General features: G+C 41.0%; 1 protein-coding gene across 3 annotated transcripts in view; it reads left to right on the top strand.

Moving 5' to 3' along the window:
• The window catches only part of LOC139761086 (probable cytochrome P450 49a1), a 78,042-nt gene that overhangs the window by 30,295 nt on the left and 28,943 nt on the right, over window positions 1-18,804 (top strand). For all 3 annotated transcript variants that reach the window (XM_071684942.1, XM_071684950.1, XM_071684960.1), the window contains exon 4: window positions 2,790-2,906. In XM_071684942.1, coding sequence (XP_071541043.1) covers window positions 2,790-2,906 — 117 coding nt within the window. The remainder of the gene's footprint in view (window positions 1-2,789; window positions 2,907-18,804) is intronic.

The following is an 18,804-nucleotide window of genomic DNA, read 5'->3' as shown; positions in this document are numbered from 1 at the left end:
AAGAGGTAGCAAAAGCTTTGCGGAAGATGAAAGCCGGCAAGGCAGCAGGTTTGGATGGTATTGCAGTGGAATTTATTAAAAAAGGGGGTGACTGTATTGTTGACTGATTGGTAATGTTATTTAATGTATGTATGACTCATGGTGAGGTGCCTGAGGATTGGCGGAATGCTTGCATAGTGCCATTGTACAAAGGCAAAGGGGATAAGAGTGAGTGCTCAAATTACAGAGGTATAAGTTTGTTGAGTATTCCTGGTAAATTATATGGGAGGGTAATGATTGAGAGGGTGAAGGCATGTACAGAGCATCAGATTGGGGAAGAGTAGTGTGGTTTCAGAAGTGGTAGAGGATGTGTGGATCAGGTGTTTGCTTTGAAGAATGTATGTGAGAAATACTTAGAAAAGCAAATGGATTTGTATGTAGCATTTATGGATCTGGAGAAGGCATATGATAGAGTTGATAGAGACGCTCTGTGGAAGGTACTAAGAATATATGGTGTGGGAGGCAAGGTAGAAGCAGTGAAAAGTTTTTCTCGAGGATGTAAGGCATGTGTACGTGTAGGAAGAGAGGAAAGTGATTGGTTCTCAATGAATGTAGGTTTGCGGCAGGGGTGTGTGATGTCTCCATGGTTGTTTAATTTGTTTATGGATGGGGTTGTTAGGGAGGTGAATGCAAGAGTTTTGGAAAGAGGGGCAAGTATGAAGTCCGTTGGGGATGAGAGAGCTTGGGAAGTGAGTCAGTTGTTGTTCGCTGATGATGCAGCACTGATGGCTGATTCGTGTGAGAAACTGCAGAAGCTGGTGACTGAGTTTGGTAAAGTGTGTGAAAGAAGAAAGTTAAGAGTAAATGTGAATAAGAGCAAGGTTATTAGGTACAGTAGGGTTGAGGGTCAAGTAAAATTGGGAGGTAAGTTTGAATGGAGAAAAACTGGAGAAAGTAAAGTGTTTTAGATATCTGGGAGTGGATCTGGCAGCGGATGGAACCATGGAAGCGGAAGTGAATCATAAGGTGGGGAAGGGGGCGAAAATCCTGGGAACCTTGAAGAATGTGTGGAAGTCGAGAACATTATCTCAGAAAGCAAAAATGGGTATGTTTGAAGGAATAGTGGTTCCAACAATGTTGTATGGTTGCGAGGGGTGGGCTATGGATAGAGTTGTGTGCATGAGGATGGATGTGCTGGAAATGAGATGTTTGAGGACAATATGTGCTGTGAGGCTGTTTGATCGAGTAAGTAATGTAAGGTTAAGAGAGATGTGTTGAAATAAAAAGAGCGTGGTTGAGAGAGCAGAAGAGGGTGTGTTGAAATGGTTTGGGCACACGGAGAGGATGAGTGAGGAAAGATTGACCAAGAGGATATATGTGTCGGAGGTGGAGGGAATGAGGAGAAGTGGGAGACCAAATTGGAGGTTGAAAGATGGAGTGAAAAAGATTTTGAGTGATTGGGGCCTGAACATGCAGGAGGGTGAAAGGCGGGCAAGGAATAGAGTGAATTGGATCGATGTGGTATACTGGGGTCGACGTGCTGTCGATGGATTGAATCAGGGCATGTGAAGCATCTGGGGTAAACCATGGAAAGTTGTGTGGGGCCTGGATGTGGAAAGGGAGCTGTGGTTTCGGGCATTATTGCATGACAGCTGGAGACTGAGTGTGAACGAATGGGGCCTTTGTTGTCTTTTCCTAGCACTACCTCGCACACATGAGAGGGGGAGGGAGATGTTATTCCATGTGTGGCGAGGTGGCGATGGGAATGAATAAAGGCAGACAGTGTGAATTGTGTGCATGTGTATGTATGTATGTGTCTGTGTGTGTATATATATGTGCACAATGAGATGTATGGGTATGTATGTTTGCGTGTGTGGACGTGTATGTATATACATGTGTATGTGGGTGGGTTGGGCCATTTCTTTCGTCTGTTTCCTTGCGCTACCTCGCAAACGCTGGAGACAGCGACAAAGCAAAATAATAATAATATATAAAAAAATTATCTGTCTATATTGCAGATGCCCATTCCCTCCTGGGACTCCCATCAAGGGGTGGCCACAGCAAAAGAGCCTCCGCTCATCCCTATCCTTACGTGCCTCCCTCGCATAGACCATTCCACACATTCTTCCACTATTTCTCTCCCTCCAGTATACCTCCACCCTGTTTGCCCATGTCACAGGTAGTCTTCCACTCACACCAACCCCTCTAGACCTAGGAAAGGTTAAGAGGAATTCATTAAAGATGGTACCAGAATTAAAAAAGCTTAGTCAGAGTAATAGATAAGAGGTCATAGATTTGTCCATCTTTAAACAGACAAGAGTAAGGGGTGAACTGATCACAACCATTCTAAAACTGCTTTGATAACAACCGTGAACCATTGTTCAAAAGATGCAAAAATAGAACAGCTTGAGGCCATGCCAGGAAATTAGGCAAAGAGATTAACAAAGATTTATAGAAGTACGGTACATTTTATTGTATAATTGTGGTTGATTGAATGTAGACAGCTTACAGATTTATTTCAGATATTAGGAGAGGAGTTTCAAGAGATGGGACCTAATAAGAATAGCACTCCTTCCCCTTAAAGTATTGTACATATGTGATGGAGATTTCACAGTGATACATACACAGTATACAGATGTTTAAGAGGTTGCTTGATGGCACAGAAAGTTCAAGAGATAAAATCACATAAGTATAAACTTCTCCTGTACTGTGCAGATAACGAATTACATATATCATTTGCTTACGTTGTAATCATTTTGAATATCATCATTGTTTTATTACTTTTTTCCTTGATAATTATTTTACTACAGGAATGGGGAGGAGTGGTGGAGAGTCCGCAGCCAGGTACAGACTCATATGTTGAAGGTCAAGAATGTGTTAACATACCTGTCTTCAATGGATGAGATCACCATGGAGTTTATGAACAGGTGAGGGAGGTCACAGAGGCATAAGATGATTGCACACTGGAGGTCACTTATGGGTTGTCAAGCTCTAGATCACCTGAAATGTAAGAGAGGTTATGTTGGAAGTCTTTTAAAGGTAAAAACTACAAGGTGAAATAATTACAAAATCAAGTTTGTAGTTTTGAGGGAATATAAACAGACGAAGGAAAGCACAATAAACCATAAACTTTTGAAAAAAGATCAGAAAGGTCTTCTTTGAATGTTCTTGAGATAGAATAACAAAAGGAAATGATCAAAACAGGAACATTTTTTTTTTTTTTTGTGTCGCTGTCTCTCGCGTTAGTGAGGGAGCGCAAGGAAACAGACAAAAGAATGGCCCAACCCACCCACATACACATGTATATACATACACGTCCACACACGCAAATATACGTACCTATACATCTCAATGTATACATATATATACACACACAGACATATACATATATACACATGTACATAATTCATACTGTCTGCCTTTATTTATTCCCATCGCCACCTCGCCACGCATGGAATAACAACCCCCTCCCCCTGATGTGTGCGAGGTAGTGCTAGGAAAAGACAACAAAGGCCCCATTCGTTCACACTCAGTCTCTAGCTGTCATATAATAATGCACCGAAACCACAGCTCCCTTTCCACATCCAAGCCCCACAGAACTTTCCATGGTTTACCCCAGACACTTCACATGCCCTGGTTCAATCCATTGACAGCACGTCGATCCCGGTATACCACATCGTTCCAATTCACTCTATTTGTTGCACGCCTTTCACCCTCCTGCATGTTCAGGCCCCGATCACTCAAAATCTTTTTCACTCGATCTTTCCACCTCCAATTTGGTCTCCCACTTCTCCTTGTTCCATCCACCTCTGACACATATATCCTCTTGGTCTGTCTTTCCTCACTCATTTTCTCCATGTGACCAAACAACTTCAAAACACCCTCTGCTGCTCTCTCAACCACACTCTTTTTATTTCCACACATCTCTCTTACCCTTACATTACTTACTCGATCAAAACACCTCACACCACATATTGTCCTCAGACATCTCATTTCCAGCACATCCACCCTCCTGTGCACAACTCTATCCTTAGCCCACACCTCGCAACCATACAACATTGTTGGAACCACTATTCCTTCAAACGTAGCCATTTTTGCTTTCCGAGATAATGTTCTCGACTTTCAAACATTCTTCAAGGCTCCCAGGATTTTCGCCCCCTTCCCCACCCTATGATTCACTTCTGCTTCCATGGTTCCATCCGCTGCCAGATCCACTCCCAGATATCTAAAACACTTTACTTCCTCCAGTTTTTCTCCATTCAAACTTACCTCCCAATTGACTTGACCCTCAACCCTACTGTACCTAATAACCTTGCTCTTATTCACATTTACTCTTAACTTTCTTCTTTCACACACTTTACCAAACTCAGTCACCAGCTTCTGCAGTTTCTCACATGAATCAGCCACCAGTGCTGTATCATCAGCGAACAACAACTTACTCACTTCCCAAGCTCTTTCATCCACAACAGACTGCATACTTGCCCCTCTTTCCAAAACTCTTGTATTCACGTCCCTAACAACCCCATCCATAAACAAATTAAACAACCATGGAGACATCACACACCCCTGCCGCCAGCCTACATTCATTGAGAACCAATCACTTTCCTCTCTTCCTACACGTACACATACTTGCCTTACATCCTCGATAAAAACTTTTCACTGCTTCTAACAACTTGCCTCCCACACCATATATTCTTAATACCTTCCACAGAGCATCTCTATCAACTCTATCATATGCCTTCTCCAGATCCATAAATGCTACATACAAATCCATTTGCTTTTCTAAGTATTTCTCACATACATTCTTCAAAGCAAACACCTGATCCACACATCCTCTACCACTTCTGAAACCACACTGTTCTTCCCCAATCTGATGCTCTGTACATGCCTTCACCCTCTCAATCAATACCCTCCCATATAATTTCCCAGGAATACTCAACAAACTTATACCTCTGTAATTTGAGCACTCACCTTTATCCCCTTTGTCTTTGTACAATGGCACTATGCAAGCATTCCGCCAATCCCCAGGCACCTCACCATGAATCATACATACATTAAATAACCTTACCAACCAGTCAACAATACAGTAACCCCCTTTGTTAATAAATTCCACTGCAATACCATCCAAACCTGCTGCCTTGCCGGCTTTCATCTTCCGCAAAGCTTTTGCTACCTCTTCTCTGTTTACCAAATCATTTTTTCTAACCCTCTCACTTTGCACACCACCTCGACCAAAACACCCTATATCTGCCACTCTGTCATCAGACACATTCAACAAACCTTCAAAATATTATTGATAATAGATAGAGGAAAACAGGAGCAAATTTTGCACCTGATGAGCATAAATAGTGGGCACTGACATACAGTGGAACAGAGATGTGAGAACAGTGAAACTGAGGCATATGGTCAATTATGTGAAATTGTAGTGAGAGTAATATACTCTATAGTGAAAGTAATATACTCTGTAGTGAGAGTAATATACTGTTAGACACAGCAGTGAGTAAAGTTTATGGTTTGTTATATGGAAGGTTAGAATATGGTGGAGTGTATTCAGGATCAGTGCTTATTGACAAAAATGGAGATTTCAGATAAAATCACATACATGGAGGAAGATGAGTTAACACTGTAGGAATTGGCTGAAAATGGGCTACAGCAAAATTAAGAACATACGTGTGTACCAGGAGGAAGATAAACATACTGTAAATTGTGGATGATTTTGAGACTGGAAGGAAACCATATTCAAGTCTAACAGGAAAGGGTAGAGTAGAAAGGAAAGCAGATTAAAAGACTACTACAGAGTTTAGACATACCAAGTGCAGCTTCTGAGTAAATAGAAACAATGAGAACTGGTAGATATAGTCAAGATATGAGGTACCATTTACATTCATTATAGTTCTATAGCCTGGAAGTACTGAGTATGTTAAGAAACTGGTAAGGAAAAAGGGATTCAGTAGGGTAGTTTTCAGAGGTGACAGAACAAGAAAAGAAGGAGAGAAAAGTAAGTGATAGAGTCTAAAGAAAAAAAAAAAAGAAACATCAAGAGGTTAAAGAGTGGAATATGCTTTCCATTATCTCGCAGAGATCAGGATAATAAATGATGGGAATATCAGAATGAAAATAATGCAAATTGCAAATGAACTAGCAGTAAATTCAAAAGAACTTGAACTCGAGGATAGAATAAGGGAAAACAATCCTGCAGGTAGGACATATGGGAGTATCAAGTGAAAATTATGTATACAACTTTAGATGAACTTTCATATAGTAATAGATTTAAAAGAAGTGGAACTCAGGGACTGAATTTGGAAAAACAAACCTAGTAATGTTGTAGTAGTGCAGATAGAACGTGCCATCTTAAAGAGATAAGATCACACCTAATCTGTCAGGGAGGGTACATGATATTAAGGAGGGTACAAGAAAGCAAACAAGAAAGAATACTTCACACTTACTCCCTGTGTGTTGTAGAGGACAACTAAAGAGGGTGGGAGTGGGGGGCTGAAACTCCCCCCTTGTATTTTGATTTCTAAAATGGGATATGGAAGGGGTCAAATGGGCAGTGCTCATCATCCTTGAAGGCTCAGATTGATGGGAAGAAAGGAGAGGTAGGCCATATGTTTGAGGAAAGAAACCTATATGTTCTGGCTCTGAGTGAAATGAAGCTCAAGGATAAAGGGAAAGAGTGGCTTGGGAAAGTCTTGGGAGTAAAGTCAGGGGTTGGTGAAAGGACAAGAGTGAAGGAAGGAGTAGCACTACTCCTGAAGCAAGAGTTGTGGGAGTATGTGTTAGAATGTAAGAAAGTATAATCTAGATTGATGTTGGTAAAACTGAAAGTGGATGGAGAGAGATAGGTGATTGGTACCTATGCACTTGGTCATGAGAGGAAAGATCATCAGGGGCAAGTGTTTTGTGAGCAGCTGAGTGAGTGTGTTAGCAGCTTTGGTGCATGAGACTGGGTTATAGTGATGGGTGATTTTAATGTGAAAATGAGTAATGGGGCAGTTGAGGGTATAATTGGTGTACATGGATTGTTCAGTGTTGTAAATGGAAATGGTGAAGAGCTTGTGGATTTTTGTGCTGATAAAAGACTGATGATTGGGAATGCCTTGTTTAAAAAGAGAGAAATACATACGTATATGTTTGTGCATAGGAGAGATGGTCACAGGGCATTATTGGATTACGTGTTGATTGATAGGCATGAAAAAGAGAGACTTTTGGTTGTTAATGAGTTGGGAGATGCAGCTGGAGGGATGTCTGATCATCATCTTGTGGAGGCGAAGGTAAAGATTTGTAGAGGTTTTCAAAAAAGAAGTGAGCTTGGAAAGGAGACTTGTGTGAAGATGTACCAGGAGAGATTCACTGTAGAATGGCAAAAGGTGTGAGAGGACTGGATGAGGAATGGGATGTATTTAAGGAAGCAGTGATGGCTTGCGGAAAAGATGCGTGTGGCATGAGAAAGGTAGGAGGTGGGCTGATTAGAAAGGGTAATGAGTGTTGAGATGAGGAAGTAAGATTGTTAGTGAAAGAGAAAAGAGAGGTATTTGGAGGATACTTGCAAAAAGTAGTGCAAATGACTGGGAGGCATATAAAAGAAAGTGGCAGGAGGTCAAGAGAAAGGTGCAAGAGGTGAAAAAGAGGGAAAATGAGAGCTGGAATGAGAGACTATCGTTAAACTTTAAGGGGAATAAAAAGATGTTTTGCAAGGAGGTAAACAACGTGCATAAGACAACAGAACAAATGGGAACATCGGTGAAGGGGGCATGTGGGGAGGTAATAACAAGTAGTGATGAAGTGAGGAGATGGAGTGAGCATTTTGAAGGTTTGTTGAATGTGTTTAATGATGGAGTGGCAGATATAGGGTGTTTTGGTCGGGGTGGTGTGCAGAGTGAGAGGGTCAGGGAGAATGGTTTGGTAGAGAAGAGGTAGTGAAAGCTTTGTGGAATATGAAAGCCAGCAAGGCGACGGGTTTGGATGGTATTGCAGTAGCATTTACTAAAAAATGGGGTGACAGTGTTGTTGATTGCTCGGAAAGGATATTCAATGTATATATGGTTCATTGTGAAGTGCCTGAGTATTGGTGGAATGCATGCATAGTGCCATTGTACAAAGGCAAAGAGAATAAAGGTGAGTGTTCAAACTACAGAGGCATAAGTTTGATGAATATTCCTGGAAATTATATGAGAGAGTATTGAATGAGAGGGTGAAGACGTGTGCAGAGCATCAGGTTGGGAAAGAGCAGTGTGGTTTCAGAAGTGGTAGAGGATGTGTGGATCAGGTGTTTGCTTTGAAGAATGTATGTGAGAAATACTTAGAAAAACAGGTGGATCTGTGTGTAGCATTTGTGGATCTGGAGAAGGCATATGATAGGGTTGATAGAGATGCTTTGTGTAAGGTAATAAGAGTTTATGGTTTGGGAGGTAAGTTGCTAGAAGCAGTGAGAAGTTTTTACCTTGGATGTAAGGCATGTGTACGAGTAGGAAGAGAGGAAAGTGATTGGTTCCCAGTGAATGTTGGTTTGCGGCAGGGGTGCGTGATGTCTTCGTATTTGTTTAAATTGTTTATGGATGGGGTTGTTAGGGAGGTGAATTGAAGAGTTTTGGAGAGAGGGGCAAGTATGCAGTTTGTTGTGGATGAGAGAGCTTGGAAAGTTAGTTAGTTGTTGTTTGCTGATGATACAATGGCTGATTTGGGTGAGAAACTGCAGAAGTTGTTGACTGAGTTTGGTAAAATGTGTGAAAGAAGAAAGTTAAGAGTAAATGTGAATAAGAGCAAGGTTATTACGTTCAAGTTCAATAGGGTTGGGGGACAAGATAATTGGGAGTTAAGTTTGAGTGGAGAAAAATTGGAGGAAGTAAAGTGTTTTAGATACCTGGGAGTGGATCTGGCAGCGGATGGAACCATGGAAGCGGAAGTGAATCATAGTGTGGGGGAGGGGGCGAAAATTCTGGGAGCCTTGAAGAATGTGTGGAAGTCGAGAACATTATCTCGGAAAGCAAAAATGGGTATGTTTGAAGGAATAGTGGTTCCAACAATGTTGTATGGTTGCGAGGCATGGGCTATGGATAGAGTTGTGTGCAGGAGGGTGGATGTGCTGGAAATGAGATGTTTGAGGACAATATGTGGTGTGAGGTGGTTTGATTGAGTAAGTAATGTAAGGGTAAGAGAGATGTGTGGAAATAAAAGGAGTGTGGCTGAGAGAGCAGAAGAGGGTGTTTTGAAATGGTTTGGTCACATGGAGAGAATGAGTGAGGAAAGATTGACCAAGAGGATATATGTGTCAGAGGTGGAGAGAACGAGGAGAAGTGGGAGATGAAATTGGAGGTGGAAAGATGGAGTGAAAAAGATTTTGAGTGATTGGGGACTGAACATGCAGGAGGGTGAAAGGCGGGCAAGGAATAGAGTGAACTGGAACAATGTGGTATACCTGGATCGACGTGCTGTCAATGGATTGAACCAGGGCATGTGAAGTGTCTGGGGTAAACCATGGAAAGTTCTGTGGGGCTTGGATGTGGAAAGGGAGCTGTGGTTTCGGTGCTTTATTACATGACAGCTAGAGACTGAGTGTGAACGAATGTGGCCTTTGTTGTCTTTTCCTGGTGCTACCTGGCAGGAGCGGCTTCATCCTCTTGCCTGATGTGGTGCCTCCAGTTTCTTTGCCATCTGAAGGGGGACTGCAGGGCAGTTGTGAGGGTCAAAATATACAAGCCCCATTTAAGCCGGTGAGGATGAACAGCTGGGTGGATTGTGGACCAACTGCCGTGTCCAGGATTCGAACTTGTGCGGGTTTGATCCCAGGCGGCCCGTGCGTGCGTTGGAGAATGTTCTTCTGCCCACCAGTGATGCTACTATGTTTATGAATCAAGAACCATTGCAACACAAACCTCGCCAGGTGGTAGAGTGTCCCGCAGTGTATCGAGACAGACTTCCTCAGAACTTTTTTAAAGGGGAAGTAAATGTTTATAGTTGTGTTACTGGAGTGATAGTTTTCATACATGGTGCTTTGACAAGAAAATAGTGAAATTGGAAAAAAATGTAGCTTAGACATTGAAGCTTATTGATACAGTGGTAAAATTGATGACAACTGCTATTGACGTTTGTGTAAATAGATTATACATTTCCCTTTTCCATAGCCAGAGGTTGAATCATTATGTGACATTCATTTTTTCATTTCATTTCAAGCTAGAAGTTTCAGTTTTCTAAATTGTTTCTTACATTTTTCATATGTTTATATATGTATATGTGTGTGTGTGTATGTGTGCGTGTGTGTGTGTATGTGTGTATATATGTATATATATATATATATATATATATATATATATATATATATATATATATAGATATCTGGGAGTGGATCTGTCAGCGGATGGAACCATGGAAGCGGAAGTGGATCATAGGGTGGGGGAGGGGGCGAAAATTTTGGGAGCCTTGAAAAATGTGTGGAAGTCGAGAACATTATCTCGGAAAGCAAAAATGGGTATGTTTGAGGGAATAGTGGTTCCAACAATGTTGTATGGTTGCGAGGCGTGGGCTATGGATAGAGATGTGCGCAGGAGGATGGATGTGCTGGAAATGAGATGTTTGAGGACAATGTGTGGTGTGAGGTGGTTTGATCGAGTAAGTAACGTAAGGGTAAGAGAGATGTGTGGAAATAAAAAGAGCGTGGTTGAGAGAGCAGAAGAGGGTGTTTTGAAATGGTTTGGGCACATGGAGAGAATGAGTGAGGAGAGATTGACCAAGAGGATATATGTGTCGGAGGTGGAGGGAACGAGGAGAAGAGGGAGACCAAATTGGAGGTGGAAAGATGGAGTGAAAAAGATTTTGTGTGATCGGGGCCTGAACATGCAGGAGGGTGAAAGGGGGGCAAGAAATAGAGTGAATTGGAGTCATGTGGTATACAGGGGTTGACGTGCTGTCAGTGGATTGAAGCAAGGCATGTGAAGCGTCTGGGGTAAACCATGGAAAGCTGTGTAGGTATGTATATTTGCGTGTGTGGACGTGTGTATGTACATGTGTATGGGGGGGGGGGTTGGGCCATTTCTTTCGTCTGTTTCCTTGCGCTACCTCGCAAACGCGGGAGACAGCGACAAAGTATTAAAAAAAAAAAATATATATATATATATATATATATATATATATATATATATATATATATATATATATATATATATTATCCCTGGGGATAGGGGTGAAAGAATACTTCCCACGCATTCCTCGTGTGTCGTAGAAGGCGACTAGAGGGGACGGGAGCGGGGGGCCAGAAATCCTCCCCTCCTTGTATTTTTTTTAACTTTCTAAAATGGGAAACAGTAGAAGGAGTCACGCGGGGAGTGCTCATCCTCCTCGAAGGCTCAGACTGGGGTGTCTAAATGTGTGTGGATGTAACCAAGATGTGAAAAAAGGAGAGATAGGTAGTATGTTTGAGGAAAGGAACCTGGATGTTTTGGCTCTGAGTGAAACGAAGCTCAAGGGTAAAGGGGAAGAGTGGTTTGGGAATGTCTTGGGAGTAAAGTCAGGGGTTAGTGAGAGGACAAGAGCAAGGGAAGTAGTAGCAGTACTCCTGAAACAGGAGTTTTGGGAGTATGTGATAGAATGTAAGAAAGTAAATTCTCAATTGATATGGGTAAAACTGAAAGTTGATGGAGAGAGATGGGTGATTATTGGTGCATATGCACCTGGGCATGAGAAGAAAAATCATGAGTGGCAAGTGTTTTGGGAGCAGCTGAATGAGTGTGTTAGTGGTTTTGATGCACGAGACCGGGTTATAGTGATGGGTGATTTGAATGCAAAGGTGAGTAATGTGGCAGTTGAGGGAATAATTGGTATACATGGGGTGTTCAGTGTTGTAAATGGAAATGGTGAAGAGCTTGTAGATTTATGTGCTGAAAAAGGACTGGTGATTGGGAATACCTGGTTTAAAAAGCGAGATATACATAAGTATACATATGTAAGTAGGAGAGATGGCCAGAGAGCGTTATTGGATTACGTGTTAATTGACAGGCACGCGAAAGAGAGACTTTTGGATGTTAATGTGCTGAGAGGTGCAACTGGAGGGATGTCTGATCATTATCTTGTGGAGGCTAAGGTGAAGATTTGTATGGGTTTTCAGAAAAGAAGAGTGAATGTTGGGGTGAAGAGGGTGGTGAGAGTAAGTGAGCTTGGGAAGGAGACTTGTGTGAGGAAGTACCAGGAGAGACTGAGTACAGAATGGAGAAAGGTGAAAACAATGGAGGTAAGGGGAGTGGGGGAGGAATGGGATATATTTAGGGAAGCAGTGATGGATTGCGCAAAAGATGCTTGTGGCATGAGAAGAGTGGGAGGTGGGTTGATTAGAAAGGGTAGTGAGTGGTGGGATGAAGAAGTAAGATTATTAGTGAAAGAGAAGAGAGAGGCATTTGGACAATTTTTGTAGGGAAAAAATGCAATTGAGTGGGAGATGTATAAAAGAAAGAGACAGGAGGTCAAGAGAAAGGTGCAAGAGGTGAAAAAGAGGGCAAATGAGAGTTGGGGTGAGAGAGTATCATTAAATTTTAGGGAGAATAAAAAGATGTTCTGGAAGGAGGTAAATAAAGTGCGTAAGACAAGGGAGCAAATGGGAACTTCAGTGAAGGGCGCAAATGGGGAGGTGATAACAAGTAGTGGGGATGTGAGAAGGAGATAGAGTGAGTATTTTGAAGGTTTGTTGAATGTGTTTGATGATAGAGTGGCAGATGTAGGGTGTCTTGGTCGAGGTGGTGTGCAAAATGAGAGGGTTAGGGAAAATGATTTGGTAAACAGAGAAGAGGTAGTAAAAGCTTTACGGAAGATGAAAGCCTGCAAGGCAGCAGGTTTGGATGGTATTGCAGTGGAATTTATTAAAAAAGGGGTGACTGTATTATTGACTGGTTGGTAAGGTTATTTAATGTATGTATGACTCCTGGTGAGGTGCCTGAGGATTGGCGGAATGCGTGCATAGTGCCATGGTACAAAGGCAAAGGGGATAAGAGTGAGTGCTCAAATTACAGAGGTATAAGTTTGTTGAGTATTCCTGGTAAATTATATGGGAGGGTATTGATTGAGAGGGTGAAGGCATGTACAGAGCATCAGATTGGGGAAGAGCAGTGTGGTTTCAGAACTGGTAGAGGATGTGTGGATCAGGTGTTTGCTTTGAAGAATGTATGTGAGAAATACTTAGAAAAGCAAATGGATTTGTATGTAGCATTTATAGATCTGGAGAAGGCATATGATAAAGTTGATAGAGATGCTCTGTGGAAGGTATTAAGAATATATGGTGTGGGAGGCAAGTTGTTAGAAGCAGTGAAAAGTTTTTATCGAGGATGTAAGGCATGTATACGTGTAGGAAGAGAGGAAAGTGATTGGTTCTCAGTGAATGTAGGTTTGCGGCAGGGGTGTGTGATGTCTCCATGGTTGTTTGATTTGTTTATGGATGGGGTTGTTAGGGAGGTAAGTGCAAGAGTTTTGGAAAGAGGGGCAAGTATGAAGTCTGTTGTGGATGAGAGAGCTTGGGAAGTGAGTCAGTTATTGTTCGCTGATGATACAGCGCTGGTGGCTGATTCATGTGAGAAACTGCAGAAGCTGGTGACTGAGTTTGGTAAAGTGTGTGAAAGAAGAAAGTTAAGAGTAAATGTGAATAAGAGCAAGGTTATTAGGTACAGTAGGGTTGAGGGTCAAGTCAATTGGGAGGTAAGTTTGAATGGAGAAAAACTGGAGGAAGTAAAGTGTTTTAGATATCTGGGTTTGGATCTGGCAGCAAATGGAACCATGGAAGCAGAAGTGGATCATAGGGTGGGGGAGGGGACGAAAATTCTGGGAGCCTTGAAGAATGTGTGGAAGTCGAGAACATTATCTCGGAAAGCAAAAATGGGTATGTTTGAAGGAATAGTGGTTCCAACAATGTTGTATGGTTGCGAGGCGTGGGCTATGGATAGAGTTGTGCGCAGGAGGATGGATGTGCTGGAAATGAGATGTTTGAGGACAATGTGTGGTGTGAGGCTGTTTGATCGAGTAAGTAACGTAAGGGTAAGAGAGATGCGTTGAAATAAAAAGAGCGTGGTAGAGAGCAGAAGAGGGTGTTTTGAAATGGTTTGGGCACATGGAGAGAATGAGTGAGGAAAGATTGACCAAGAGGACATATGTGTCGGAGGTGGAGGGAACGAGGAGAAGTGGGAGACCAAATTGGAGGTGGAAAGATGGAGTGAAAAAGATTTTGTGTGATCGGGGCCTGAACATGCAGGAGGGTGAAAGGAGGGCAAGGAATAGAGTGAATTGGATCGATGTGGTATACCAGGGTTGACGTGCTGTCAGTGGATTGAATCAGGGCATGTGAAGCGTCTGGGGTAAACTATGGAAAGCTGTGTAGGTATGTATATTTGTGTGTGTGGACGTATGTATATACATGTGTATGGGGGTGGGTTGGGCCATTTCTTTCGTCTGTTTCCTTGCGCTACCTCGCAAACGCGGGAGACAGCGGCAAAAAAAAAAGAATATATATATATATATATATATATATATATATATATATATATATATATATATATATATATATTTATTATGATGCAATAACAGTATGGTTATTGTGGCTAAGGGAAGTAGATTAAGAATATGCCTAGATCCAAGAGATTTGAATAAGGCCTTGAAGAGGCAACACTATCCACCATGTATAACTGAGGAAATATCAACCATTTAGCAAATGCTGAGGTGTTTTCTGTGTTAGATTCCTCTAAGGGATTTTGGCAAATTTAACTACATGAAGCGTCTTCCAAACTGCTTGTATTTAACATTTGTTTTGGTAGATACAGGTACTTACATCTCCCCTATGGGAGAAATCTACCAGAGGTTCATGCATGAATTGTTTGATGATCTTGATGAAGTGGAAATTATAATGGATGACATAATAGTGTATGGTAGTTCTGAAGCACAGCATGATGAGGGACTAGAAAAAGTCCTTTAGAGATGCCTGGAAAGAAACCTAAAGTTGAACTATGCCAAACTTAAGCTTCAAACTGAGCAGATAGAATACATTGGCCATGTATTAACAGCATAGGGGTTAAGACAAGACCCTAAGAAGATAGAAACTATAAGTAATTTTCCAATTCCTAAGGATTAGCAAGAGTTACATAGATGCCTAGGAATGATACTTAGATGTCTAGGAATGATCATCTACTTAGGAAAGTTTGTTACCAATATGTCTAAAATAAATGAACCTCTGAGAGGGTTACTGGGGAAGGACACTAAATTTAGATGGGATGAACCACAGGAGAAATGTTTTCTGAAACTTAAGGAAATGGTCTGTGAAGTACCAGTTTTGAGGTATTATGATGTATCTAAATCTGTGACCTAGACTGTTGATGCCTCAGGGTATGCTGTAGGGGCTTGTATTCTTCAGGAAGATCACCCTGTTGCCTATGCTGCCAAGTCTCTAACTAAAACTCGGAGAAATTATGCTCATATTGAAAGTTGTTGGCCATTGTTTTTGGAGCTGAGAAATTTCATTCTTATCTGTGTGGGAGAAGTAAAGTAGTTGTAGAGACTGATCATAAACCCTTAGTTTTTTCAAGAAGTCCTTGTTATCTACTCCTAGGTTACAGAGAATGCTTCTCAGACTCCAGAAATATTCCTTGGAGGTACTTTGTAAGAAAGGGAAGGACATACATATAGCTGATGCTCTGATTAGAGTCAGCTGGGCTAAAGAAGTCCAAAATGATGATCTAGAGGTTCAAGTAAATCCAGTAACACATGGACAGCTAGACACTGCAGATATGAGCTTGAAGGTTTTTAGAAATAGGACTAAGAAAGATAGAGTATTGCAGACTCTTAAAGAATTTACATTAGAGGGATGGCCTGATTGTAAGAGAGATACTCCATGCCTTTTGGCATTACAAAGATAAGATATGTAGACAGAATGCTGCCTAAGGAACTAAGAAGTAAGGTCCTCAAACACATTCATAACTCTCAAGGTATAGGAAAGTCTCTAATGATAGCGAGAGATCTTGTGGCCTGGAATGGGGGCTGACCTTAAGAACCTGATTAGTGCTTGTGACATTTGTATTACGTACAGTAAGCACCAAGAAAGGGAACCAGTGATGCTTCATGAAGTCCCTAAACTCCCTTGGCAAAAACTTGGAGCTGATTTATTTGAGATGAAAGGGAAGAGGCACCTGTTGCTTGTTATTACAGCAAATATTTTGAGTTTTTGTTGGAAAATACTCATTCCAATACTATTGTGAAGTACTGTAAGTATCATTTTGCTAGGCATGGAATACTTCAGACTATTCACAGTGACAGTGGCCCAAAGTTCACAGCTGTAGAATTTAAAGGATTCTGTAGGTCATATGGAATAGACCACACAACTTCATCCCCTTGTTATCCAAAAAAGAATGGCCTGGCATAAAAAAGTGTACAGACGGTAGAGAAGTTGATGAAGAAAGCTGCCAAAGAGGGCAAGGATCCTCATCTAAGTGTGCTGGATTATGGAAATACACATGTGCGAACAACAAATCTCAGTAGTTACTATTTGGCAGGAGAACCCAACCCACACTCCCCACTTCTGAAGCCTTGTTACAACCAGAGACACAGGACCCACTGGCTATTCGATACCTACTTCAAGACTTACAAGATAAGCAGAAACTTTATTATGATAGAAGCTCTAAGCTATTGCCTGAACTTGAAGAGGGAAATGTGGTTAGACTCAATGATGGCACAAGTAAAAAGTTAAAAATGGGTATATTGGTTGCTCCTAGATCATATTTGGTTAAGAAGAGTGATTTTCAGGTTTGCAAGAGAAGTAGGCAGCGACTGCATAAGACATGCTAGTGATTATGATGATGAATAAACTGATGTATGTCATGAAGGAGAAGGTGCTGTGACACCGGGAATTACTGTGGACGAGCTGAACCAGAAGTGACGTGCAGTGCACACAAATGGGGAAGGTACACTAAAGAGGAGTAAGCATGATTCCTGTGAGGTTAAAACATCTAGAGGTAAGACTAGTACAACCCCCGGAGAGGTTAGATCGATAAATGTTTGATGTAAAGGTAATATTTGTACTTTGCATATCTATGACTAATGTTGTGCATTATATTTAGAGTTATTTTATATATTCATTTTTTGTTTTGTTTGGGGGAAAGATGTAATGATAATTATTTCAGTTTATATGGAAGTTATATTATTATATGACATTATATTTGTATTATTTGTTGCTTTTGTAGCAGGCAATTATATCATATTTCATTGAAAAGGACTTTCATGATTCATGTTGTTGGAACAATAACAATAGCTTAGTGCTACTTATGGAAACGCTGTTTCTCTCAATCCCTCTACCTTCTTCACCTCAAAGCCACCTTGACATGGCTCATATTACAAGTCACCATGGTTTAAGGTAAAGGAGGTTCTGTGTGACTAATCTTGTAGTTTTATATGAAAGTGAACTCATTCCTAGACAAAAAAGAAGGTAGGGTTGACTTTTTGTATCTAGACTGCCACAAGGCATTTGACACATTACCTCATAGGAGAATGATTATGAAACTGAACCATCAAGCAGGAATGTTGCCTGGAGAAAAGATTGTATTAGCAGAAGGGAACAAAGGATACATGGCAGAGGAGCCTTTTTTGTATGGGTTGAGGTGACCAGGGTAGTGCCCCTGGGTTCATTTTTGGGACTATTGCTCTTTTTGATCTACATTATTGACTTGCTCAGAGGTATTGAATTCTACCTGAATATGTTTGTAGATGATGCAAAAATCATGAGAGAAGTGAATAGTGAAGAGGATTGCATGAGCATACAAGGGGACATAAACAGACGTCAAAGGTGGCCTGAAATGTGGTCGATGAAATTTAACCCTGGCAAATGTAAAGTAATAGGGATGGGACAAAGTGAAAGATGGCATCAGTATGATTATTACTTTGCTGGAAGTAAGCTTCAGGATTCTGTGTGTGAGAGGGACTTAAGACTAGACATTGTTCCTAATATGTTGCTAGAGTCCCATATTAAGAGAATAGCTAAGGAGATAAACTGTGGGAAATAAACCTCAAGATTCTGTGTGTGAGAGGGACTTATGAGTAGACATCATCCCTAACATATTGCCAGAGTCTCATATTAAGGGAATAGCTAAGGAGGAAAACTGTCTGTTGGCAGATATCAAAATAACTTTCAAGTATATGGATACAGAAACTTACAGCAAGCTATTCATATCCTAAATAGGGCCAAAATTAGAATATTCTTCTCAGGTTTGGTCTTTGTACCTAAAGAAGCATAAAGAACTCACAAAGTCCACAGGAGGGCAACAAAGATGGTACCAGAATGAAAAGAGCTTAACTATAAGGAATGGGTGGAGGCCTTGAATTTACCCACTTTGGGAGAGAAAAGTCAGGGGTGACCTGATCACAACCTTTAAGTTTGTAAAAGAGATTGATGAAGTGGACTGTATTTTGAGAAGTGTAGGGATAGAGGAACTAGAGAACATAACATGAAGTTAAATAAGAAAATTGTAAATATGGATGGATGTAAAGAAATACTTTTATAGTATGATAGTGATGTGTGATTGGAACAGATTGACTGAGGATTTGTTTGTGCAGACAGCATAAATTGATTCAAGAGATTTTATGTTAGAAGAGAGTGTTCAATAGATGGGGCTTCATGAGTGTAAAACTCCCTCCCAGTACTGAACAAATACGTAATTACAGGAAATGATAAATATGATATCTTTTGTTGATTTTAATGATATTATCCATTTTCTTGTGGTTGTAAGAATTTCTTAGTTTTGCTGATGTTTGTATTATTTTTTATGTGTTTATAAAAGTATTATCATTAGAATGAAGAACTCTCCCATTCATTTT

Source organism: Panulirus ornatus, chromosome 3 (assembly GCF_036320965.1).
Source record: "Panulirus ornatus isolate Po-2019 chromosome 3, ASM3632096v1, whole genome shotgun sequence".
In the NCBI taxonomy this organism is placed as follows: Eukaryota; Metazoa; Arthropoda; class Malacostraca; order Decapoda; family Palinuridae; genus Panulirus; species Panulirus ornatus.
The sequence above is the reverse complement of the archived record's forward strand: the minus strand, read 5'-3'. Positions and strand labels throughout refer to the sequence as shown.